Genomic DNA, 27,969 nt, shown 5'->3' with positions numbered 1-27,969 from the left:
AGTTTTGTAACTTCCGGTTGCTGTTTCATAAGCTAATTTTATTAAAATAAATTTTGTAGTCGAAGTCGTCCACATGTGGTTCATGTTAGGTCATTTAATAGCTTATCATCCCATTGTTTTTATTTGAGTAATGAGTTAAATTTTATGAGTTAAAAGTATTGTTCCTTGAAAACTTCTTTATAGAACGCATGAAAATGTCAGAAATATTTTTATTTTTTTCATTTAGTTCAAATTTCAATGCATTCTTTGTGCTGTCAGAAAATTCGCAAAAAGTAATTATTAACAGAAATAACAATTAAACTCATTATCTGGAACCTTTTAAAAGTCGATTTACAAACAAATAACTTTTTCTCAACGCACGGAGGGAACTGAATCACATTTCTGCACTCCACATTCACAGCAACAATGTAAAATCTTATGAAATTAATTAGAGGGATAATACTTCGATCTTGTACCGTAGTTCACCAATTCCACTTCATTAAATGAACGCTGCGCAATCTCCAACCACCGAATAGTTACTTTACGCATGCGCGTAGAGTAATTACTCGCCGATTCAACTTGGAAAGTGTTGACCTGGGTAAAATGAAGAAATAAGTTAAGAAATAGGCCAAATATCTTTAATGTGACCTTTGTTTCATTTAATTACCCTAAAAGCGCAGTTCATTTTCTTAATAAATATCAATTTTATTTTATTTCAAACATGTTTTAATGTTCAAATAAAATTTTCAATAAAACTTCATTTTAATGAATATTCGAGAATGGCGAAATTTTTCTTATTAATTTTAGTTATTTCCTAATCCTTTCTTGATTGAAATTATTTGTTAACATAGTGGATAAATCATTATCCCTACGTATACAAAGATAGTGATAAGTTTAATAGAAATTTAGAGCCTACTTTATACTTTGAATTTAATTCTGTTATCTTTGAAAGGGGACCAGAATCACTGGGGATTTAAATGGTGTTTCTAAAAGAATGAACTTCTAAGCTGCTGATTTAATTAACTTACTCTGATATCAAACTTATGTTTACATTCAACAAATTGAAACCTTTCGCCAGAGAATAATGTTACTTAGATTTCAAATTATTGCGTGACAAAGCATTCAAATATTTATGTAATAAACAAAATTAAATATTAAATTTACATTATATTTTTCAAAACCCATGGGATACTTAAGACTTAACACTCTAAAATATGAAAATGGCACACACTGAAGCTGTTGTGGTCTGTATTCAGCCATAAATAAAACTACAATGCCATTCAAAATCTAAATAGTTTGAAGAAAGATGGTACAGTTTTCAAAGTAATATAGATGTTGGCTTCGAAAAGAATTTAGCAACGAGGTGCCACAGGTTCAAATAACAGCGACAGCTGGTCGATATGAATTCCACACCTGGCTAGCACCGACCACAGTTCTCGCTTAATATATCCTCAGTAGTAGACGGATAATGGTTTAGTGTCCTCTTGCTTGCAGGCTAATCAAGGGAGGTTTTCGTGGTTCTTCTCTCAGTGTAACGCAAATTACATTAGTTACCTCAAAAAGTCTTCCACAAAGGCAAGTCTTACTGAATACTTGATTTAGGAGTTCCTTGACTTCTGGATTGGATTCAAAATTACAGGACTGCGGAGTTGAACATTGATAGTTGTAAACTTAAAATTAGATCGGCTGTTCAATGACGGTTTTAAAAGTAAAATAAAATATTTTAACTTGATGTACTCCAGCAAAAAATTCATTCCACTTCAAAACAGAGATCATGTATAATCCTCCATATTTAGCTAGATTCTTTTAATTAAATATTAATATGGGCTCATGTGAAGTATGTTACAAATATTACCCTTTTGCACTGTTTTGAAGAGGGGTTAGAAATTATTCAAAAAGAAATTAACCATATTGTCTATATTACGAACAGTCTCAAAGTATAAAATGCAGAAATAGACGTTGTTTTTGTCGTATGCTATTGAGGCACTGGGGGGGGGGGGATGCGATTGCTCTTGTTTTCGAGTGGCGCCATCTATGCCCAAGATCTCAACATCTGCCACACTCACACGTCACAATCGTTTATAGGGTGGACCCATTCATTTATTACTCCCCAGATCGTAATTTTGACATGAACCAGAGAACGATTAATCTCCAACCCAGTACCCCATAGGTATAATTTGTTGTGGGAACATATAGTAATCTGTGACCCGACAAATTTAACTTGCACCAGTCACCATTTACTACAAGGAGAGTCTTCGGTCAGCTGGATTCGAACTTCTATTCTTACGCGAGTAGAAGAACGATATAGTTACGAACGTGAAGAGTTGCGAACGTGAGTTCAGCTCCGTACTAACCAGACTATCCCGGGTTATATCGGGTTAATAATACCTCAGCTTCAAAAGAAAGATTCAAATTTTTTGTTTCATAAAATTAATTTACATATTTGATACAAACTGCATTCTAAAATAAACAAACTAATACTCAAGCTACATCATTAAACACAGATGAAACACTGAAGATTGTAATAAAATTTATTTGAAAAATTGAGTTTTTTTCTTTTAATACTTTAAATATTTTCGTATAAGAGTTTAATTTGCATATTTGATGTAAAAACTGAAATCAGCCAATTGCTAAAACATCCATATCACCAAACATAAGCAAAATTTTAAAGAAACTTGATTCGAAAGATTAAGTAGCATCTCACTTTTTTTATTATATTTAAAATCTTTTCTTATCAGCTGTTAAATTGCATATTTAATGTATAAACTATAAACAACCAAAAGTTGAATCCATATCATCCAACATATAAAAGATTTTGTAAACAGTAATACATTTGATTCAAAATGTTAAGCAACACCTCACACTTTTATTGTATTCAAATCTTTTTTTATCAGCAGTTACATTGCATATTTGATGTATAAACCGTAAACAATGATATGTTAAAGTCATATGACCAAGCATTTACAAGACATCAAAGATAGTAATAAACTTGATTCGAAAGATTAAGCAACACCTGACTTTTTCATTATATTTTAAATTTTTTCCTTTCTGAGATTAAATTGCATATTATATGCAAAAACTATAATCAACCAAATGTTAAAGCCATATTATTAAAGAAAATAATAATAAATAAATGTCCAAATGTTAAAGCCTTAATCACCACACCTATACAGGTGAAGAAATAATAATAAATTTGATTCAAATGAATAAGCAACACCCTACATTTAAAAAAAAATATTTTAAAGCTTTTTTTGCGTGGTTAATTTTCCTATATAGTAAAACAACTTCTATTTGAACTGCAAAACCGAATGGGTAGTATGGGTATTCCCAAGCCATATCAATAAACACATACATTACGTTGAAAACACTAATAAACCTGATCAGTAAGTATACAAATAGTGATAAAAATTCGTGACAATTTTATTTCTTTAGGTCGACATGATGCTATAGTTGTCCTACTTTTAGATCTCAACGACCTTGACGGTCGCCTTACGTATCGATTTTCTACACGCAGATCACCATTGATTTATGTGCATTATTTTAACAATCAGCGTGAACTGTCAAACCTAGTGACGAGTCACTGATTTGGTAGTGACTCCTAGCGACTTATTGACAATATGTCAGGAACATGTATTGCACTTTGAATGGAGAAAGCGTGTTATAATAAAAGAGCGGAACTTGAGAAGTTACCCATTTGAATCTGCATATAGTGTAGGTATTCGATTTGTTTGTGAAAGCTTCAAAGTTTGGGTGATTTACATTATGGATATTATTACAACTATTCTTTTTTGTTTGGTACTGAATCTAATAGTTGAACCCAATTTTACAAAACGTTACACATTTTAACCGAAGTGCTTTTCTAACGAAATTGAGAGAGATTTATAAAAGTTAAATGGAAAAATACGAATAACTACAAAAATAGAAATTTTATCTATTTAAAATACCAAAGAATAATATATAATTATTGCATTCTTGTGAAATTTCGAAATACTCAAGGGTTTGCAGGTTTGTTGAACTTACTTCAGTTACTAGTAAAAAATTCCGCATCAAATTACCGCTAAAGTTCCGGCACTTTGTAAGCATCATCCATAAAATCCATTTTTACCGTAAAATATTAAACGGTAATTTTTACAGTAATATTTATTTAATTATAGGGATTCATGGATTTTACGGTGATTATTACTGCAAAAATTACGGTATGTCAGATTCCTTTTTCGTAGTATGCTTCGGTAAAAATGGATATTACATTAAAAAGTAACTGGCACCCTAATTGCCTGTACTGTATGATTTAACATATTTTGATCCGAAATTTTTTACAGTGCACGACAGTGATCACTAGTCATAGTCAATACTATTTAGCTTGCAACGTATTAAATTCAGCGCCTAATTCGGCTTATTTAGAACACAATCATTAAGACATAATTTAGATTGGGTTAATGAGCATTAACTAACATTTATAAGCACACATCTTTAAAAATGACAAATTTAAACCATAATATTTAGGGACTATGAACCAGCCTTTTAAAGCTGCTGTAAATTGAATTATTAAAGTGTTAAATGGAATCGTTCCCCCTTCCAATATAAAGTATCATGTAATCAAGTTTAAGAAGGAATAATTTAGACGAAAATGGGATTGAATTTCGCCCCGTAGTGTGGTTGCACCAAATTGGAATCATATTATGGTGCAACATGTTCCAAAATTTTTAAGAGTGCGTAACATAAGATGAACGCATAATTTTAATAGACAAGATTTAGTAGACTATTTATCTCTTCGATACAAAGATAAATCTTTACCGGCTTTCCAGATGAGAAAAAGAACATTTTGTTTCCGTGCACCCTAAACACTCCGAAACTTTGCCACGACATGGAATAAAATAAGCTAAATTATGCGCACTGTCAATATTTTTTTGTACTTCCCCATAAGATGAATAATTATTCGAGCCTCTCATCGCGGAGACCATTTCCTTAAGAACAATTTAGAACATTTGTCATCAGTCAGAACGTATCTCCCGAGATGAAATATCGGAGAAACATTCGAGAACAATCGCCATTTGTCTTGTACTGTTCCATTACCTGTCTGTTCCTCAAAGAACGTAAAAGGGGCATGCGTCACCCTTTAGACATCAGCTAAATAATCAGTAATTCATCAAAATTCAATTCTAAATTTCATTATCCACGTTGCGCTTTAGGGACAGATACGTACGAACTGTCATTAAATCGCAAACGGAGATAATTCGTTAGTCAGCCATTTCCACGTTCTAACACTTCTGGAATTAATTCGCCTGAAGTCTTTCGTCCAGTGAATGATGACATCATTATTAGTGGGCCGATCTTTGCCCAATTCGTTTCGTTGCTTATTCGGGTAACTCTCACGTGATATTAAAACTTTCTTCATGACTGTGTGACTCCATCGTTGTTGAATTAAGGTTGCAGAGAGTTGATTGAATTAATCAACTATATTCTTGCTGACGGGAAAGTGCTGAACAATTTTCCGCATTCAATTTCTTTCCTTTGTTGTAATAGTTGGGAAGGGAAAATGAAAGGGAATTTGCTCAAAGGTTTTCATTTCATTTTTATGGAGTTCATCGAAATGAGTTTAAGTTCCGAAAGTTAATGAGATTCTGTGATTGTTATTGGTATACCACCAAATAGAACAAAATAAAAATGTCCAGAGCTTTTGTTTATACACTGTTTTTACTTTGCTTCATGAATGGAATTTTAGCTGAATCTAGATTTTTCGAGGATAATCTAAAAAGTTCTCCTTAATAAATCTAATATTTTTTAGTCAATTTCTTTTATTGAACAAATATGTTTACACTATATACACAATTAAGAACAAAAATGTGCCTTGTTGCGTTTAAAGCTTCGGTGAATTGCTCTAAACCTGCTTACAACGGTGACATTTTAAAAAAAATTTATTTTCCAAAATGTACATGTACAAGAAGATGATACGAATGAAAATACATGAAAAAGTATGCGTTTCAAAGTTTGAAATGCTGGTGAAAACTGTGTTTCTTCTTCAGGTAAATTTATTTTAGAATATATAGAAGTATCAGGAAATATTTACAAAACATGTTATTAAAGTGAAAATCATTTCTTTAGTCAAATATGCTGCACAACTTAACATTTCATTAAAGCTGAGTAATAGTTTTTTTTTAAATGCCACCAAAGTTTTTTTCATTAGGGTGTGAAAGTTGATGCCACTATCAGTTTGCAAATTAGTACTAATTGCCTATTGAATAAATGAGAAAGAACATGACCATACTTTTGGTGATTTTTAATTATCGGAACTTCAGTCGATTCAGGATTAATATTTACCAAAAAAATATATATTTCTTGATAAATCAGTGATCACTTAAGATTTCCATTAAAAAATTGGGCTTTACATAATGGAGATATTTTCTTTCTCATTCATTAGGACGTGAAAGTTGATGTTCCTGTTAGTTTGTAAATTAGTACATTTTGTCAATTGAATCTTTCAAAAAGAACATGAGCACAGTTTTGGTGCTTTTTAATTATTGTTATTTCGGCCTCATCACGATCAACATTTACCAGAAGAAGATATATTTCTTAAGGAATCAATGGTTACTTATAACTTTCTTTAAAAAATTTGGCTTTTCATTTATGGAGATATTTTCTATTTCTTTCATTAGCACTTGAAAGTTGTAAATTACAAGACTATGTTCAAAATTACAATACTATGGAGTTGAACATTTATAGTCGCAAAAATAAAAGTGGGTCAGATCTTCAAACCTGATTATAACATAACTTTTTACATTTGTTATATTATCACTGAAATTCTCTCTCTTCTTCTTAATAGATTTCTATTTTTCGATTTAATTCACGTCTCATGATCCCTTACTAAAAAGTTAACTTAAAATTTTTTTATCTAAGTATCATTATCACTTCATTTTATGTACCTAAAATAGATTCTAAAAACTACTGTATTAACAAACAGTTTGGTTGTTCTTGTAAGCAAATTTGCTTTTTCCATACTTTGTTTGAAATATTGGAACACGATAAGCTAAAATATCATTCAGAAATGCTACAACCAAAATATAGTTTTAATTTCAACAGTAGTGTCCCATTTTTTAATACTATGGTTCACTTTGAGCAAAAACATGACTAAATTTATCAATATTACTTATCAGCAACATATAATATTAATACAGCTAAATTTATCAATATTACTTTACAGCATATTACTTATCAGCAAATTTATCAGCAACTTATCAATATTATGATTTAATGTACTGATATTACGATTCGGAAAATCGATATTTTGGTTCAACAAATTGATTTTTTGAGAGCATAGGGAGCATTATATTTGGTATATTATATTTAGATTTTAAAAGCCGTTAAACACAGGTTTTTCTAAACATTTCAACAATTCTGTCGGAAAAATTCTGCATCCATCTAACATTTAAAAATAAGTTTATAGTATTTTAATGGGTTTTTTTTTAATAAAAATGCTTAAAAAATTTTTTTGAGCTAGAATTTTTTTGACTAAATTTATTCCAAGATTAGAAATTTGAAATTCAGGAAATTATCTTTTAAAAATATATTTTTGCTTCGATAGTTGCTTCCTTGTCAGAAAAATTTTATAACGCGCATCTGTTCTCTGAAAAACGCATCTGCAAAAAGCCATTCTAATAAATCCTTACATATTTTATGTTTACTATGAATTATACGTTCTATTCTGCTTAATTTAAAAACCTGCGTTAGAAATAAATGTAGAGTTTTATTTTACATAAATCTCGAAAAACAATGTTTCTGTGTAAAAACTGAAAGACGCACATGAATGCTCATCTATTATAAACTTTAGAATGATTTAAAATCGAAAGTTTTAAGTTTTAAATTATAGTATTCACTCTCCTTCAAGAATATAAAAATCAAGTATCTTTTCAAAAGACGGTTTTTTAGGAGAAAAGAGATAGATATACAAAGAAAATTCTGCTTAACTTATATTCTGTTCACGATCATATCTGAAACCGGAATCAATTTAAAGCGAGCACCGCGTATTCGTTCGCTACATTTGCTTCGAAACGACCAAAAACAAGAAACCCCGGAATTTTTCCCTCTACATAAAGAAAAAAAGAGAAAAAGAAATATCTCCTGTCAGTTCTAAAGACAAAAAGGATTAGGGGCAATGCTTCCAGCTATCCTGGGCGTATTCTTTCTCCTTTTTACGGGCTATATCCCGACTCCCAGCCGTAAACTTTTATAGCCCCCTCATACTGAGAACACAACTATTCTTTCTTTTCGTTTCTTTTTTTTTTCAGATTCGCTTTTTTTTTTCTTTCCTCGGCTATAAAGTGAGAACTTGGAATCTTGCAAGCAAGGTAGTGGATTTGCTGTGAAACAAAGAGAGAGCTCAACATGATTGCAACGATACAAAGGTTGTATATCGCGAACAGTTCGGAGACATGATTTTGGAGATTAACTTACCCTAAGAACAATAGATGGCGCTCAATATCTATTTTCTGCTGAGGAAAAAATTTCTTTTTGAGAGGGATTATGGGTTCGATAATGGGGAAAGAAAAAACTGTGAAATTGACGGCTACTTTTTGATGCATAATTCCGATATTTCTTTATTTCTATTTTTTATTGTATACGAGTTATTTCTTCAGATATTCAATAGATGTTTGTACCAAATATTGAAATATATGTTTGAAATGAATTTAAATATAAGATATACTAGCTGAACACAAGTACTCCGTATGGGGTAAAAAATATGAATTTTAAATTTATTAATCAACACAACAATATAAATCAAGCACAAAACTGAAAGACAAAAACTGACACAGTTAATTTATTCAAACCAATTTCATTTATTTACTTATTGTTGCACTTTAAGGTGACTTTATGTTATCAGTTTAAACCATCAAAATGAAGATTAATAACATTCGGTATCATTTGGCATAATGCTATTGCTTGAAGTCAAATCCTCAAATTACCATAATCAACATCTTTATCTGGTATCTATCCCCTTAGGCGAACCGTAAGAAACTATTTGTACAGTATATAGTTGGTATCTTGGTACCAATATTAGTATATCTAGTACCTATTAAAAAACATCAATTAACATAACAACAGTTGTACCTATTATTATCATTTAATTTCCAAAAAAGTACGGTATTATCTGAAACTAAATTTTCGTTTACTGTTTTAGTGGTTCTCATTAGTGATCATAGAACCCGGATTATCATAGTGACTGACATAGCAGAAAATAACATAGAATTCGAGATGATAATAAGAAAAAAAATATTTTAGTAGTTGTATCTTTATAGTCAGATGATGCTATATTGTAATTGCGTTAAGAGAAAAAAACTTAATTTCCCGTCTATTTCCTGCGTTAACTGTGAATTTTATTTTCACAATAGTTCAAACAAGAACCCCTTTTGTTAAAAAAAGTAAATTTACTAAAGTGCAAAATAATTCTTAAAAAATATTGTTTTTTGATAAAAAAATCTCATTATTTATTTATTTATGTATTATTTTTTTATAGTTACAATGGAGTACTCTTGGGTCGACGAAGCCCTGGCTACAAACCCAAAAAGCCCATGACTAAATATACCCTTGCCTAAAGTCTTATAGTTTTGATTTGTGAAAAAAGTTTTTTGTAAAAAGCTTATGTAAGAATAAGAAATAAAAAAAAATTATGTCATCTCCTCATAAAAACCCCTTTATTTATTTTTTCACAGTAGTGAAGAGACCCTCTATGGTTGACTCGACCCTGGGCTGAAGCCTTTTAAATCTATAGGGAACTACAGTTAAAGACATTCCCTGTCTTAACTCTTAAAGTTTTGATTTTGGGGAAAAGTTCCCAATGTAATATTTAATCTCATCGAACAATTTATTTCACCTTCATCATTTAAAGATATAATTTTATTACAGTGTAAGAAAATCCTATAAAATTGATGGTTTTAAAACGGCAGCGGAGTTTAAAGTGCAAAACCGTAAAATTTACGAAATAAATCCGTAGCCTCAATAACTTTTACCGTACAAGAGCATAAAGTAATTGTTAATAAGTATTAGCAAGTATAGAAAATAATCGTAAAATTATTGTAGAAAAAAAACAGTAATATTACGGAATGCATAAACTGCATGGCAAAAATTTGAAATTCCATTGACGGTTTTAAACACCTTATGATTCGGATGAAAAATGGAGAAAAACCGTTTTGTCCACAAAATAACTTTAAATCGTTAAATAGTATATGGAGAAATTCAAAAAAAAAAACAAAACAACGGTAATTTTTTTACAAAATTCAGGTATCATCACCAGGTAACACTCAGGAGATGGTCGGCTATAAACGTTGCATCACACTATGTTTTGACTTCAGCACAATAGATGTCCGAAATGGAGACCAACTTTCATAAGTCATACATAAGTGCAGCAATGTAACAGTGAAAATTATTTGACCAATATCCACTTGAAATATAAATTCAATATTAGATATTTATGCTTTTACTTTTTAATATTTTCAGTTGTATGTTCGTTTTATTATGATGCAAAATATGTTTATAGAAATAAATGGTTGGGTGTTTAAAGAGCTTTTGTGGTGTCGGTGTCTGACCCACGAGTCAGAGACTCGCCGACACTGCTACTGTGTAAAAGCTGTGACAGACTACTTTTCCAAATCTGTGAATGAATGCTTGGTTGGTTCTAATGCCACTTGCCACACGGGCAAGCCTACTTGGTGAAACCGAGCAAATTTAAGGCAGAGAGTGCGATTCTTGTTTTTCAGTGGTGCCATCTATGGCCAAGAATTCGACTTTTGCCACATCATACGTCACACCTATTTATAAGACGAACCCATCCATACGTCCATTCTTTCATTCATCCACAGATCGTAATTTTTACCTGAATCAGACAACGATCTATCTCCAATCCAGTACCCCCAGAGGTATTGATTTGTTATGGGAATATATAGGACTTAGCGACTGGACAGAATTTTAACGTGCATCAGTCACCAAATACACAGAGAGTCTTCGGCCGGCGGGGATCGAACCCACGAACTCTCGGACATGGGCCCAGCGCCCAACCGACCAGGCTATCCCGGCCCCAAATGAATGCTTAAATTTAAGTTAACACTAAATCATGTACACTTTTAGGGGTGTATATGAATCTAAACATTGGGGGAAAAAAGGAGAATGCTTGCACCAAGCTCCAGTGCATCTATCTTATTCATGAACTGTTTTTGCCTCCGAAAACCTCATTTTTGGTTGCATTTGAATATTGTTGGATGTCAATGATAGATCGTTTATTTTCAAGCACGAGAAAGCATAAATTTGTGGTCGTATCACTCGCTGCTAAGCATTTCACAAAAACATAAATTTACTCTTACAAAAGGCAAGTGTATGTTTAGTTGGGTAATAAAGATAACTATATTCTTATTAAAAAAAATTTATTAAATCTGTCAATTATATTAAATAGTTTTATTTATTTATCTGTAAATTTTCGTTCATTTGTTAAATTGTTAATTTGCTAACAACATATATTTTAACAGAATCAATTTATGACTTCTTTTTTTTACGAAAAAATTTAGTTTAATGGAAAAGCATAGTTATAGTAATATATTCGACATTCAAAAACATAAATTTACTCTTACAAAAGGCAAGTGTATGTTTAGTTGGGTAGTTAATGATAACTATATTCTTATGAAAAAAAATTTAAATTGGTCAATTATATGAAATAGTTTTATTTATTTATCTGTTAATTTTCGTTCATTTGTTAAATTGTTAATTTGCTGACAACATATATTTTAACAGAGTCAGTCTATGGCTTCTTTTCTTTACGAAAAAAATTAGTTTACGAGAGAAGCATAGTTGTAGTAATATATTCGCCCTAATTCTTACAAACAGATATCATTTTTCAAAATTTTATAATTATTTTCGATATAACTACAGTTTTGTACTAAAAAGTGCATTTAGTTTACTAAATTTACTAAAAAATACCTCCTCAACACCGAAAATGGAAGCAATTACATAATAATTTTTTTTTACATAGTTTCCACTATTCTTAGTGTTAAGATATACTATAATTTTTAAACTTTCGTGTTAAGATACAGCAACGTGTTAAGATATAATAAAATTTAAAACTTTCAGTGTAAACTAGTACCTACCAATTTAAATGTTAAGGTGCGTTAAAATATTTTACAGTGCATATACCAAAAGAAAATATTCAATTCATCATTTTAATTTTATTTTAAAATTTTAACTCAAGTGACTAACAAATTTAATACACATTATTAATATACTTACTAGTATTTCTAATCTTTATATCCTGTTATATTCTATTTACTAAAAGACCAAAATCGTTTACTTCAAAAACTTCATGCATTACTAAAATTGTCTAGACACTAGTATCGATTTTTGCTGGCAGTAAAACTATATAGCTCATTTTTGTTCAAGACCTAACTTACGAACAATGTATGTATTATGTTTACGGGCTATATATACTTGAGATACCCTTTCTAATTTTTTCCTACTTATATTCTCTTTTTCGAGAACATTTCAAAGACGATTGATTGCAACAACTTCCTTAATAATTCAACTATTGATCCAAAAGTAACAACAACAATGAATGTTTACTATGCTGAGAAAGCTTGTTATGGATCCTCGTGTTAGCTTGTTTCTTGAAATAAGTCCTCATCAGTAAATAAGTATTTACAAACTGGAAGAAGATAGGGTAATAAGAAATATTTTTTCCCTTTTTGTGCTTTTTTGCAATCGAAAACTCGAGAACTTAAGGAAAAATTAACTTTGTCTCCATTTTCTGATTTGTGCTCAAGAAGTTGCCGATATTTTTATGAGAATATTGTTACAAAATGTATATGTATATTGGATTTTGCTATCCTAAACCCTCGGTGCTTTAAAATATTTTTCAACACTCATTTTATCCAAAAATATCTTAGTTAGACATTTTAATTTAGTGTATAGGTTTTTAAATATAGTTTTAGATATTTCTTTGTCAATATAATTATAATTATGGATGAAAATAGTGTTTTCCATTCGTATATTTTTGAAGGTGTATTATTATTATAAAGAATTGATACGTAAACCAATTTATTATATATTATCATATATTAAACCCTCGATGCTTTAAAATAAATTTTAACTTTAATTTTATCCAAAAATACCTTAGACATTTTAATTTAGTGAATAGATTTTTAAATATAGTTTTAGATTTCTTTGTCTAAACAATTATAATTATGGATGAAAATAGTGTTTTTCATATTAATATTTTTAAGGTGTATTATTATTATAAAAAATTGATGCGTAAACCAATTTATTATATATTATTATATATTAAACCCTAGATGCTTTGAAAATTTTTTTATTCTAATTTTATTTAAAAATATTTTAGATAAACATTTCAATTTAGTAAACAGATTTTAAAGTACTAGTTTTAGATTTAATTTTAATTTTATCCAAAAATATCTTAGTTAGACATTTTAATTTAGTATACAGATTTTTATATATAGTTTTAGATTTCTTTGTCTAAACAATTATAATTATGAGTGAAAATAGTATTTTCCATATTAATATTTCGGAAGATGTATTATTATTTTGAAGAATCGATACGAAAACCAATTTATTTGAGATATTTTTAAGTGATACAATAAGATTTTTTGGAGAATTGAAAGGAAAAAAAGGAATATTTGTAAGACTTTTTCGTTCCTTTTCGTTTAAAATTATATTTGAAATCTTTTTAAAATAGTTCTTAATGGAAAATAGATATTAAATAAATGTTAGATAAATAGAAATATTTCGTTTAAAAATGGATCCTGGTTAATTAGTCTGCATTCATTAACAATGGCGAAAAACATATTAAAAGAAAGTTTTTTTTTCATTCCCTTTGTTTTGTTAAAAATTTTAGATAAAAACTTAAAAGAAGATTTTTTATGTTACTTTCAGCTGATGTTTGTGACAATAGTTGTTGTTATTTTCATAAAAATATATTGCTAATATTTATTATTTTCTTAAGAATATTTTTATAGAATGCATTTATTATTTTCACAAAAATACTGTCTTGAAAATGTTTATTAAACACTGAACAGACTCAGAGAAGACTGATATTAAAAATATTTTTTTGTTTCTAATTATATTGAAAAAATATCATTGCCACAATATTTAGTTTATATCATAAAGATTTTGAAGTAAAATTCAAAAACTCATCATTACGAATAAAAAGATATTGTTTGCTATCCCATAATACTTTTGAAGTTATATTTAGTAATAAGATAGAATATCTATTTTGGTTTCTTAAAACTATATGTGGCTTTTGTAAAAGGAAGGAAGAAAATTTAAATATTTCTCCTGCAATTCTTGTCCTCTATTAAAGTTTTTCGAATTCCTTACCGCAAAGGCGTTCGAATAAGTTTTTGGAAAAAATTCAGATAAAATGAACGTTTTTTCTATATTGAGAAAAGTTTGCTTAAAAATGTCTCATTAGTCAGAAAGTTTTTACAAATTGGGGAAAAGTAAAGAAAAAAAATTCTGAGATGTTTGTTTATAAACAGAAAAATAAAATAAAAAAACATCTGAAAGAAATTGGAGCAAGTATTTTTATCAATAATTTTATATAAAATCTATCCATAAATGCATATTTGTTAAACGTTTATTGTAATAAAATTACGTTACCATGCAATTTTAAATGCCATGTAATTAGTTTTACAAATTCTGCAAAAAATTCATATGTTTAGAATTTCTTCCGCAACACACGTGACCACACGTTCGTTTTGTCAATTTTTCTAACAATTTGAACCATCGCATGTTAACGGTTGATAAAAGCATTTTAATAGTTAGACGTCCAGTTTAAGAAGTAAAAATTAATTATTTATTGAAAATTTGTTACGATTCTTACTTTATTTTATCTAATTTACAACATTTTTAGAGCATTTTTTTCTAATTTTGTTCCAGTCCTCCCCAGCCGATTTAAAATATTCCAAACCTAATTTAATATTTATTTCGTTAGTTTGATTACATTATAAATAATGCTAATTAAATTAAGTCATTTGAAAAGTAATTTTATGTCGTATATTTCTGATGACTTCGTACGTGAAAGTGTTTAACTAATTAAAAATATTCAGCAAATATTTTTGAAACTAATGGAAATAAATAACTAATTAGTTTATTGAATCATCACATATCAATTCCTTCTACCTCAGATGCTTTTAAAACTTTTTTAAATACTAAATGCTAATTATAATTGAAATATCAAAACCTTAATTGCAATATTTTTTAATGCATTAATTATTTGAGATCGAATTACTTCAGACACTATATGATTAAGATGTAACTAAATTACGTCTAAGACTACGGAGCTATAGTACATTTCATACCAGATAATAACGTTATTACATTTTTTTGAATTATATCATGTTTGTGACATTAATCCAACTCAAGTATTTATTAATCCAAAAAGAGGGAACAAAAAAATTATCAATTCTAACTTGTCAAACTTCCCGCAGCAAAAATAAAAGTGAAGAAAGAAAAAGGAGAAGAAAAAAAATGGCGCTTGGGAAAATCGAATTATCATAATCTGCGCCAATATTTATTAAACGAGAACTGAAAAAAAATATAATGCCAAACGATGCGCGAAAAATAAGGTATAAACTCATTATTTTACGCGACCATGATCTCATAGAATTTTGCAACGTGTTAAGGAATTTTTTCACCGCCTCCTGGCTTTAATTAAAGAGATAGTTCCATGGCAGTATTATTCAATTCTCGATGGTTACCGAGGTTATTTTTTTATGTCCTGAGAGTCAATAAGTTTCAATTTCGTATAAACAAGGACTCATTTTTTTCTTAATTAGGATGGGAAATAGCCTTTTTTAAGCGAAAAATAAATTACAATATATCATCCTTATGTTGGAGCCAAAATGCGCCAAAAAAGGCTTAATAAGCCGTTGAGACTTGTTAAGGCAGAGGAAATATGAATACTGAATTCGGGGTTTAGCGTAAAATTTATAACAAGCTTTACTTTTAAATAAATTAGAATTTTTTTAGGGAACGATAAAATTTATTTTAACGAATTTACAAGTTGCTTTTAGTGAAAGAATTTAACACTTTTTAAAGGTTTATGATTTGTTAAAAGAAACACAATTCCTATGAGATATTTTTATTCTCAACATATAAACATCGTTTTAAAAGTTATGAAATATAAAAATTTATTAAATATATATTGTGAGATAATAAAATAAGCTAATGTAATAAGATAAGAGAGATATGTTAAAAAAATATCGAATCGGTTACAATTGTTAAAATTAGAAAATACGTAATTAGTTTGGTTGTTTAATTTATTTTTCAATGTATGCTTTAAATCATTTAGAAGCTTTTAAACTTTCAAATTAGATAAAAAACGCGAAAATGTAAGATACTTTTTTTACCTTCATTCTAAATATGTAGACTTTATTTTATGAATTCTAGAATAGAATACGATTCCTTAAATGATTTTAGAGTAAAAAAATAAGCAAAAAATAATGTTTGTCACAAAAATTATATGATTTTCTTCAATTACTTCTAAGTGATGCGTAATTGTTTAAATATTTCTAGACTGTTTTGTCATTTTTGAAATTTTTTCTTTATTCTAAATCTATAAACGTTTAATTCGTATGTCGGAAATGAAACTGATTTGTACAAAGTATTATATCAAAATGTCTGTTTGTTCAGCAGCTTATTATGATTTGTGATTAGTTAAAGCACTGGGGACTTTTTTAAGGCCTTTGGTTTGCTTAATCTAACTATCTAAACAATGTTTTATAGATAAAGACAAATAATAAAATTCCTAAAATAATTGAAGTTAATGCAATAATGTAATAGTTAATTGCTGTTTTTAGTTATAATTAGTTTGCATAAGAATCGCAAAATAGATCCAGGTTATTTTTTTTTATTTGATTTTATCTGTTTGTAGAATAAATTTTGTTCGCTATTATTAAAGATTGTATATTCTTTTAGGAGTTTTTCTTTAGTCAATATAAAGAAGATTATTTTATAAGAATGAGATTCATATATATATATATATATATATATATATATATATATATATATATATATATATATATATATATATATATATATATATATATATATATATATATATATATATATATATATATATATATATATATATATATATATATATATATATATATATATATATATATATATATATATACATATATATATCTATATCTATATACATATACATATATATATCTATATCTATATACATATACATATATATATCTATATCTATATACATATACATATATATATACATATACATATATATATATATATATATATATATATCTATATATATATATATATATATATATATATATATATATATATATATATATATATATATATATATATATATATATATATATATATATATATATATATATATATATATATATATATATATATATATATATATATATATGTATATATGAAGCAACAATAAAGAGTATTGGATGTCAATGATTAACTATAACTATTTTCGAGTAATTACAACCATTTTCAAATGTTCTACAATTTATGAGTTTGAACTCGTTTTAATGGTTTAGATGTAATTAAATTACTTTATTTCCTTATAAAAAATTGTTTTATATAAGAGGTATAATACTAATAATATATTTTCAATCGTTGGTTATTATATTTAGTTTTTTATGCTCTATGATGATTCTTGTTCGATATTCCTTCAGTTTTAAATGTATTTGTTGCACCTTTTAATGGATTATTGCGATTAGGAATTTTTATTTTATTAGTTGAACAGCCGATTAAATTTTTATCTCCGAAGACGTAATTTTGAAACCAATTCAGAAGAACTCCTGGATCAAGCATTTAACAAATTAGTCATTGTGAATGATTTTTTGATAGAACTAACCCGCATTCACGTTACACGGAGAGGAAAATCATGAAAACTACCCACGGTCATCCTGATGGCAAGAGGATTCTAACCCGTGAAGCCAATGAGAATATTTTACGTCAGTACTGAGGTCGATGCTATTCGGAACAGAATTGGTATGAGCTAGCCACCCTTTTGCTTCGAACCTGGGTCACCTTATTGGAAGGAGAATGTTCCATTCCTTTGTGCCACCGTGACTCGATGATTGAGATTTTGGTTTCTAATTGATTATTGGAACAGAAAATTTCTTTATTTAAAAGTAATAAATTAATGAGTAAATAAAACTTATATTTTGATATAATAAAAGGAAAATATTTTCTGTGCTAGTTATATACCAGTAGTTACCAACTGGCGGCCCGCGAAGCCTTTTTTGTGGCCCACGAGCTAAAATATATTAGTAGTCGTCTTTTTGCTGACAATTTTTGTAAAAAATCTATATGGGTTTTTAATACTTTTCTTTCGTTTAAAAAAACCCAATTTCTTCGATCCTGGGAAATTTAACATACCAACTGTGCAAAAAAATTTATTACTCAGGTTTTGCATCCAAGGAAATATTTACTCAAATACAAAAATAATCGTGTATGCTGCTCTTTTTCATTTCGCCTTTTTTGTATTTAGTGAATATAATTTAGCGTATGCAAATCGAAATTTTTTCGAAGAAATTCTCCCATTTAACTTTTTCCACTCATTTTGGACGAAATTATTTACATTTGTAAATTTTAAAACGCATGAAAGAGGGAATGGATATCATGTTTTATTTAAATTTCTAGAATTGAGTATCGCGTATGAGCGGAAAAGAAAAAAAATTAATTTCAGATGCTCGAGAATTTTTTGTTGTTGATATAATTCCTAATAAGTCGAATAAATGTTAATTTATCACAGAATTAAATATAAAAGAAAAAAAAATGAGAAGGAAAATAAAAGAAGATTCAGAATGATGCGTAACAAGCAATATTTGTAATGCTTGTTATTTTGCTTTTTAATATTAAAAAAAACTTTGATAAAAATCTGACAGTAATATATAATGTTCCTTCAAACATAAATAAGTCCTATATAAAATTTTGTTAAAGTTGCGGCCAGCCATTTGACTGGTGTTTTTAATTGCGGCACCCGGTCACACGTAAATTAGAAACCACTATATACAATACGTCTTATACAAGCTTCTAAAAAATGCTAAAGTTTTGTAGACATCAATCAAAACACTTTTCTAATTACATGAGATGAAACACTTGTGCGCTACATATTTTTTTTTTTTATATGATGCAACTTTTTCGTTAATTTTTGGCTAAATAAGATTTAGAACAAAGATTACTTAAATTGGTTTTAAAAAAATAAACTTTAAAATTTTTGGAAAATATTGCTTATATTCTTACAAATTTCATGAACAAAAAGTGAGGGGAAGATGCTTTAATTTCATGATATTTATTTGTAATTCAAACTATTAATTCAGAATTTATGCTTTTTAAAACGTAGTTTGTTTTGGTTCATGTTCAAGAACTTTTGTAAAATTCATATGTTCTTAATTGAGGTATCGTATTCGTATTTCCGCAGTCAAAAAGCGAAGTTGCATTTTCATATTTGTAAGTTTTTATTCACGATCAAGAACTAAAAAATAAATCTGTTATGCAAAAGAAATTTTTAATTACTTTTTCTTTTTATTTAATATCGTCTTAATTTTTTTTTTGGGTGTGTGAAACTTGATATCCATCATAATATCGAAAATAAAATAAAAGATAATATACTTATTTTGCTAACTTATTTGGAATCCTGAGTTCAATAATTCTGTGTTATATACTTAAATTCATATGCAGAGAGCTATAAGTTTATACAATAGTAATTGTTTAAGATGATAAAAAATTTCCTAAAAATTAAACTTTTAACTAACTAAAAATTATTTTTGCTTAAATTTTTTTTAAAGATCACTCCAGGTGATATGATGATAAGAGATGATTGTTTAAAGTTTACAATGTTACGTTTTTGTGTGTCACTTACTATTTTTAAGTTAGCTTAGCGAAAAGATAAATTTTTTAAACCCTTAATTAGGGAAAGAAATAATGCGTTTCTTAATTTATTCATTTTTAAATCTCACCTTTCGTTAAATTCCTAAACCAATTTAATAATCTAGCAATTTATGATCGCAAAAACAATAATAATTCTATTATGCTGTGTATTGGCATATAGTTGAAAATTAATGTTAACAGTTTGTTTTTCATGCTCTTAATGCAAATTTAATTTTATTTCAAATGTCTCTGTATAATTTGTGCTGCCATCTATCAAATGATTTAGAAACTATCAAATAAAAATTTAAATGTCATTGAAAAGAAGAGTATGAATATTTCAGAATAAAAAATTATAGCTTTATTAACAAACTAAGCACTTAAATTCTATGACACACCAATTAACCAATATAACAACAACCAATTAAATAAACAAATTTCATTTTCCTTCCTTTTTTTTCATTTTTTTTTCAGTTAAAATGTTTTTTTCAAAAAACCTTCTGCTAGCGATATTCTAATTATATTAGAGATATTCTAGATATTCTTCCGCAAAACTAAAAAGAAAAAAGCATTCAAGTTAAATAAAGAATTAAATTTTTATATTTTGAATATCTATAGAAATATAAAATACATACCTTCATAATATAATTAAAATTTTGATTATTACACATAATTTCTTATCTGATTTCACTGTAAATGTATAATATGTAAAACAATAAACTATTGATTTTTATTGTCTTTTTAATTCCTTTAACAAACTGTATTTTGCTATGGATATTATTAAAAATGATATTGGAATGGTTATCACTCATAAAATTTTATTTTCATATTAATTTATAATCAATCACTTAAAAGTTCTATATTCTTTCTTCATATTTATTTAAACACATAATATTCATACATATGCAAAGGACTCACGAATAAAGCTATAGAAATTGACATACAAAATATTATAAAAATGTGCTGTATTCATATTGTTTCACTTTATTCATATATAACATAAAGTATACCATATTCTCAGTTGGATATATTAAACATATCTCAACGCTTACGCCCATAGTTTCCGTTACATAGTCTTTTACATATGAAACATAAATTATGCATGCATGGGTGATTCTCCAAAACCTGACATTTTCAAATTATAAATTCTGAAGTACTGAAAGTGCTTCAAAAATTCTGAAAGACATCATATTTACTCTTTAAAATGCAGTTAATATAAAAATAACTAACTTTCATGATGCTGACTAATTAGTCAATCTTTGGTCTTAGAAAATGGCTGAAGAAGTGACATTTTTACATGTCAGGAGAGTGATGTTTTTTTTTTAATACTTATATTATTCCCCCTACAAAGTTTCTTAAGACCGATTAAAGCTTATGAAAGATTTAGGCTTAAGAAAGATCTAGACTTAAGAAAGATTTAGGCTTAAGAAAGATTTAGGCTTAAGACGGATTTACGCTTAAGATAGATTAGAATGTTCTTTTACAAGAATAGTCTTCTACTAGAATCATAACATCTATTACACACATAATAACATCTATTATTTTTAAAAGCAAAATGTTTTCGTGTAGAATAAATATGCTGTAGAGGAGAATTACAATCGAAACTCTTATATGCTTTAGTTTAGAACTTTTAATCTATGATTAGAACATCAGGCGAATCTGATCTTCGAAGCACTTCAATCAATTCAAACAGAATGGTGAAAATAAACAAGATTGCAATGTGAAAAACTATAACTTTGATTTCCCCCCCCCTAGAAATATTAAAAACAATTTTGCGCCAGGAGAATGACATGAAAATCTTTCATATGATAACATTTTTATATGGTAAACTTTTATATGATATGATTATGAACAAACTTTTATATGATAAAACTTGGTGTTTAAAATCATTAACCACTTTAAAAAAATATTATTTTACACCTTCAAGTATACATATAGTTTATTAATGTACTTCAAGTACTGAAATAACAGTGTCAAAATGTTATATAAATTAAAAAAGCTTAAGAAAAAGTTATGGATAATCAAAGAGAGTAACATTTAGCTAATTTTAATTAATTTATTTATTTATTTATTTTAAAATTGTAAATTCATAGTTTTTTTTTTTTTTTTTTTTTTTTGAGCATGGAAATTTAGGGGAAAAATTATGCCTTAAAAGTATAAAAAATAAAAACTGCCTATTTGAAGCCAATTATGTGATATTGTGATAAGACATGATATATTCCATATAATAAATATTATATTATGAATATTACACTTAAGTCAAATAGTACAAGTCATATTATTAATTTTAATATTTGGTTAAGGTATAATATTTATAATTTATATATTATGATTTATATTTGTATAAGTAAAATATTGATAATTTTAAATCTCTCTAATTATGCCACAACGCAGAAAAATTTAGGAACCCTTTAGTCAAGTCAATCGTAACGTTCTATATTAAATAGTAATTCCATTACGTTGATTCATATTTTAAATATTGTAAAGCAATTTCTTCATTTACATATTTCCAGTACACTTTTTAAAAAAAAATTGAAATCTTGTTTAATGATCAACACGTGGTAATGACCAACAATATTATGCATTATATATAATCTAATATTGTAGCAATCGATATTGTAACCTTCGCGTTAATTTCTGCATTATAAATTAAGATTATATCGCTAAATATTGATGGCATAAATTACTTGACGTATGCTCTAAATTCTGTATAGGGATGGACGAGAGGAGGGCTATGAAATTGCAACAATGTGGTGGCTAAGTGGGCTCTAAATACCCCTCTAAGAGAAAGCTTTCGTAGAGAAGATTATCCATGCATGACTAGTTTGAGCTTAATCGGGGTATAATGGCTGCTTATATTTCACATACTTAATGAATAAGTTAACTGAAGAGCAAGTTAGTAAGTTTTGGAATAGTGTTAGTAGCAGTTTTGAATTTATGTGCTAAAGTTTTATATTTGTTACATCATCAGTATTGTTGGATATTATATGATTAAATTTAATCATATGATCATAATAAAATATATATTAAATTTTATCATATACTTATGGTAATAATTAATGAGATCAATAATTATTAGTGATATTAGTAATAATTTAATAATATTCAAAATGAATAATGATATTAAAAATTAATAATGATATTAATAATTATACTTATAATTAGTAGTGATACGTATTATTAATGATAGTAATAAATATATTAATAATTATTAGTGATGCTAATCATTCATAATGTAATAATTATTAGCGATGTTAATAATTAGTGATATTATTAATTATTACTGATATTGATAATTTTTAATGATGTTAATAATTACCGGTTTTTGATATAACATCAGAATTGGTAGCTTTCGTTAAGAAGATTATCCATGTAAAACTAGTTTGAGCCTAATCTGGATATAATGGCTGTTTATATTTCATATTCTCATTAAATAAGTAAACTGTAGAGCATATTAGTTAAGTTTGGGTTCAGGGTTAGTAACAGTTTCAAAATTATGCGCTTAAGTTTTACTAGTATAAGATTTATTTAATAATATACTTAGATTAAGTATTAACGAGAATAATTATTATCAGTGACATTTTTAATTATTTAATGATATTTATAATTGTGAGTGATACTAATAATTATTAATAATATTAACAATTATAAATTATACTAATAATTAATGATATTAATAATTATTATTGTTACTTATTATTAGTGGTACCAATTATGAATGATATTAATAATTAATTATTAATGATATTACTAATTAGTGAAGGGCTTTGCATCTGAAAAGTTTTGGGTTCAAACACCGGACAAGGCATGGATGTTGTTTCATTCTCTGTACTATTTGTCCTTACTGTGTTAACGTTGGCCCACCTAAGTGGTGCCTCGGAAAGAGAAGCCAACAAATCTGCCCTAATTCACCTGAATTGATGAATGTCATGACAGGTGGGGATTGGAAAAAAAATAGTGATACTCTTAATTATTACTGATATTGATTATAATTAATCGTATCAATAATTACCTACTTTGATATAACATTTGACATAACAACAAAATCAATGATTATTACACTTAAACCAATATTTTACATTAGTTTTAGACAGGTATGTTAAACATATAGTTTTATAAATTCACACGTAATAATTGTTTTTTATTATATAATTATTTAACGAAAGAGGTATATGCATATTTAAGTCACACCTTTTTGGTATTTAATCATGTAGTTATTTATAATGAGATTAATTATTATTAGTGCTATTATTCATTATTTAATAATATTAATAATTGTGAGTGATATAAAGGATTATTAATATTATTAATATGCATTACTGATTTTAATAATTAATGATAATCATAATTAGTGATATTATTATTAATTGCTGATATTAATAATTATTAATGGTGTTAATAATTACCAGTTTTGATATAACATTTGATATAATCACCTGTTTCGATATAACATGAAACCAGTAATTGCAAAAGTATTAGGTAGGTATGTATTAAGTAATATATAGTTTTATAAATTCACGTGTAATAATTATTTTTTCTTCAATGATACAGGTATACGCGTATTTAATTCTCACTTGTTTGGTATTTAAATATTTTATTTTAAGATACCTTTTTTCGGAGTTATTCAACCTGTGGAGTTATTCAACCTGTGTAATTGGTGTTGAATAACGTATTGTTTATGTGAATATCCGATCTTAATGCTACTAACAATAAGTCTAGTGATATGTTAAGAAAATAGTGATTTTTCATCGAAAATATGAAGCATAGATTGTTTTAACGTGTATAAAATATCATAGCGGAATATCGTGTTATTAGGTATGGCTTTAAATAAATTAAATGGTGCTGCAAATTACTATAATGACCATATATCAAAGATGATGGGATTGAATTTATAATAAATTTAACCTTGGAAAAGTTGTATGCAGCTATATTGCAATAAACTTATTTTATTTTATAACCGTCGTTGAACAGAAGACCCAATTTTGGGTTTACAACTACTGATGTTCAACTCTGTAGCCCTGTAATCTTGAACCCAATCCAGAAGGCAAGGGAGCTCCTAGATCAAGTATTGGAAGAAATTTTTTCGTGGAGGACTTTTTGAGGGAACTAACCCGCATTTGCGTTACATGGAGAGGAGGACCACGAGAATCTCCCACGGTTAGCCTGACGGCAAGGAGACTCTGACCCATGATCCGTCTACCACTGAGGATATTTCACGTCAGCACTGTTGCTGGAATTCGTATCGACTAGGATTCGAACCCGGTTCGCCTCATTGGAAGGCGAGCGCTCTATCCACTGATCCATCACGGCTCTGCAATAAACTTATTTATTCATTTATAACTGTCCTAGAACATCCGACCCAATTTTGGGTTTAGGACTATACTAATGTTCAACTCCGTAACCTTGTAATTCTGAACCCAATTCAGAAGACAAGGAAACTCCTGGACCAGTTCCCCCAGAGGTTTGATTTGTTATGGGAACATGGAGAACTTTATGTCTCGGCAGATTTAACGTGGATCAGTCATCATTTATGACATGGGGAGACTTCGGCCCGGAGGGGATCGAACCCACGACCTCCTGGACATAGGCCCCAACCAGGTTATTCCAACCAACAGGCAATAAACTTAGAAAACTTTGGGTAAAGAAAACAATGATACGTACTCGGTTACTAAGAACTCTCGGGGTAGCGGGAGAGTGGGACCTATGTTTATCGCCTTAAGATAATATTACTTAATATTTCCTGTGCTATATGCTTCTACGAAACAGTATTATATCACTTTACCGAAGTAGGTGCACAACATGACTTATTTATATTCAATGTCTGTAGTTTTATGTTGTGCAGTACTATATGTCATGCCATTTTTCTCCCTTTCAGGTTGCGAGTGTGTAGTGTTTGACAACACATACTCGAAGGAATTCGGCATATTTACATCGCCCAATTGGCCGGTTCCTTACGAGGATAATATTGACTGTCTACTTTATACTTTTCTGGGTGGAGAAGATGAGATGGTTGAAATCAGCTTCGATGAGTTCGATCTCCAAAAAACCAATCTTGAGTAAGTCTTCAAACTACTTTTTCTATTGAAATGTTGTCAGCCATTTAACCTTGAATTTACAACAGTAGTTCAAATGATTTTAAGCAGCTTAGTCGAGAATCATACGAGAAAACCATTAAAAGTGCAGTAAAATTGGAAAAAGAAATGAAAGTATAATTAAAAGTGATTGAAAAAATAATAATCTAGGTAATTAAGGTATAAAATTAATAAACGTCCTGTACGAACTCAACTGGCAAAGGGATGAAGATGATGGAAAAAAATTCTAAACATGTATTTATTCATTTTTCCTTTTTTTTTTAATTTTCGAAAAACAAAAACTAATGCTGTTGGATTTTAGCTATATTTGGCAATACATTTAATTACCGTATTGGAATTTGAGATAGATAGAGCACGTTATTTTTTTCCCCTATTGATTTTTTTTCTAGCAAAAAATGCCAATACCATTTTGCAATCAGATGTTTTTGAAAATTAGTCAAACATTATAGAACTTTATGTTGTTAAATTTTATATGAATGGCTTTGTTTTCGCGTAATTTACGTTAAGATATTTTTTCACATCGGTTTTCATCAGTTCAAATGGTAATAAAAGTAAATTTTAAGAAATTGAAACAACCGATACGATAGAGATAAACATACTGAATTAAATTACCTATCCGAAATAGCTGACCACAAAATTTTATTGCTTTACACTTTTAAAGAAAAGTCAGCACTTCTTTAAGCTAAAAACCATTATTTCTCATAATCTATTAAAGCAATAACTTTTTTTTTAAAAAAAAGTACAGTGCGTAAGTAAAAAAAAGTAAAAAAAAGTAAAAGTAAAAAAAAGTACTATTTCACGAATAAAATATTCAGTCCAACTGTATTCGTTAAGCCCTTACTAAACATAATTAATTTTAAAATATTAAACCATTAATAAATGATTTATACTGATTTTCGATGAATAATTAAAGAATTTCCAAAGCATAGTAACAACTATTCTTTTTATTTTTCTTTTCCTACCATTAGATGCAAGTTTGGAGATTTTGTGAAACTATTTCTGCATTTAGATGAGCCTTCTGTAAATGAAAAATCCACCGAAAACTCTGTTTTGTGTGGTAAAATAATGGACATTGAACAAACACATTATTCATCTGGGTCTACACTAATATTTGAATTCCACACGGATTGGCGAAGGACGAACAGTACGGGATTTAGTGGAACATACAGGTTTCTCAGTAAGTAAACTTTCATTTTCAATTCAATTTTACTAAATTATATTGCAATCACTTTTGCTTCTTTTCTTCATATTATAACCGTCGTTGAACAGCCGACCCAATATGCCTTGTAATTTTGAACCCAATCCAGAAGACAAGAGAACTCCTGGATCAAGCACTGGGAGAAATTCACCTTCGTGGGGGACTTTTTGGTAGAACTCACCTGAATTTGCCTTACATGGAGAGGAAAATCATGAAAACCTCCCAAGGTTAGCTTGACGGCAAGGGTACTCTAACCCACTATCCGTCTACGTTAGCACTGTGGTCGGTGCGAGCCGGATGCGGAATTCGTATCTACCAGCCAAATAATGCGTTCCTTTTCGCACTCATGACAGGCGAGTTTGACTGTATAAAACCAATAAAAAAAATGCGTAAAATAAAAAACATATTTTTGTAAGAGGAAATTTATTTTTTTTTCTTTCGAAAAAAATCAAGGCGTTTAACCTAGCAAAAAAAATAATAAATAAATAAAGGTACGAATTAAGAGTGATAAAATAATAAGCATTTTCATGTAAATTCTCATTGTTGAAGAAAACGTTGAAGTTACGGGAAAAACACATTGTTTTTCCCGTACTGTTAAATATTTTAATTCTATTTTATTAAACAAGTTGTTTGTAAAAATTGCTTACACCATATTTTGTTAAATAATTTTTAAAAAAAGGTATTGATATAATTTAATATATTTTCTTAATCTTTGATACATAAATAAAAAAAAGAAGTATATGCTGAAAGTTTGCATTTTTTCAACTTTCTATCTGATTG

General features: G+C 28.1%; 1 protein-coding gene across 3 annotated transcripts in view; it reads left to right on the top strand.

Moving 5' to 3' along the window:
* Nucleotides 1–27,969, top strand: part of LOC107453302 (suppressor of lurcher protein 1) — a 1,096,374-nt gene that overhangs the window by 364,940 nt on the left and 703,465 nt on the right. For all 3 annotated transcript variants that reach the window (XM_071184104.2, XM_071184106.2, XM_071184105.2), the window contains exons 4-5: nt 25,775–25,955; nt 26,960–27,168. In XM_071184104.2, coding sequence (XP_071040205.1) covers nt 25,775–25,955; nt 26,960–27,168 — 390 coding nt within the window. The remainder of the gene's footprint in view (nt 1–25,774; nt 25,956–26,959; nt 27,169–27,969) is intronic.

This window comes from Parasteatoda tepidariorum, chromosome 10 (assembly GCF_982258835.1).
Source record: "Parasteatoda tepidariorum strain Cologne lab strain chromosome 10, Ptep-v5.0, whole genome shotgun sequence".
Taxonomy (NCBI): Eukaryota; Metazoa; Arthropoda; class Arachnida; order Araneae; family Theridiidae; genus Parasteatoda; species Parasteatoda tepidariorum.
Note: the sequence above shows the minus strand (reverse complement) of the source record. Positions and strands in the feature narration are given on the sequence as shown.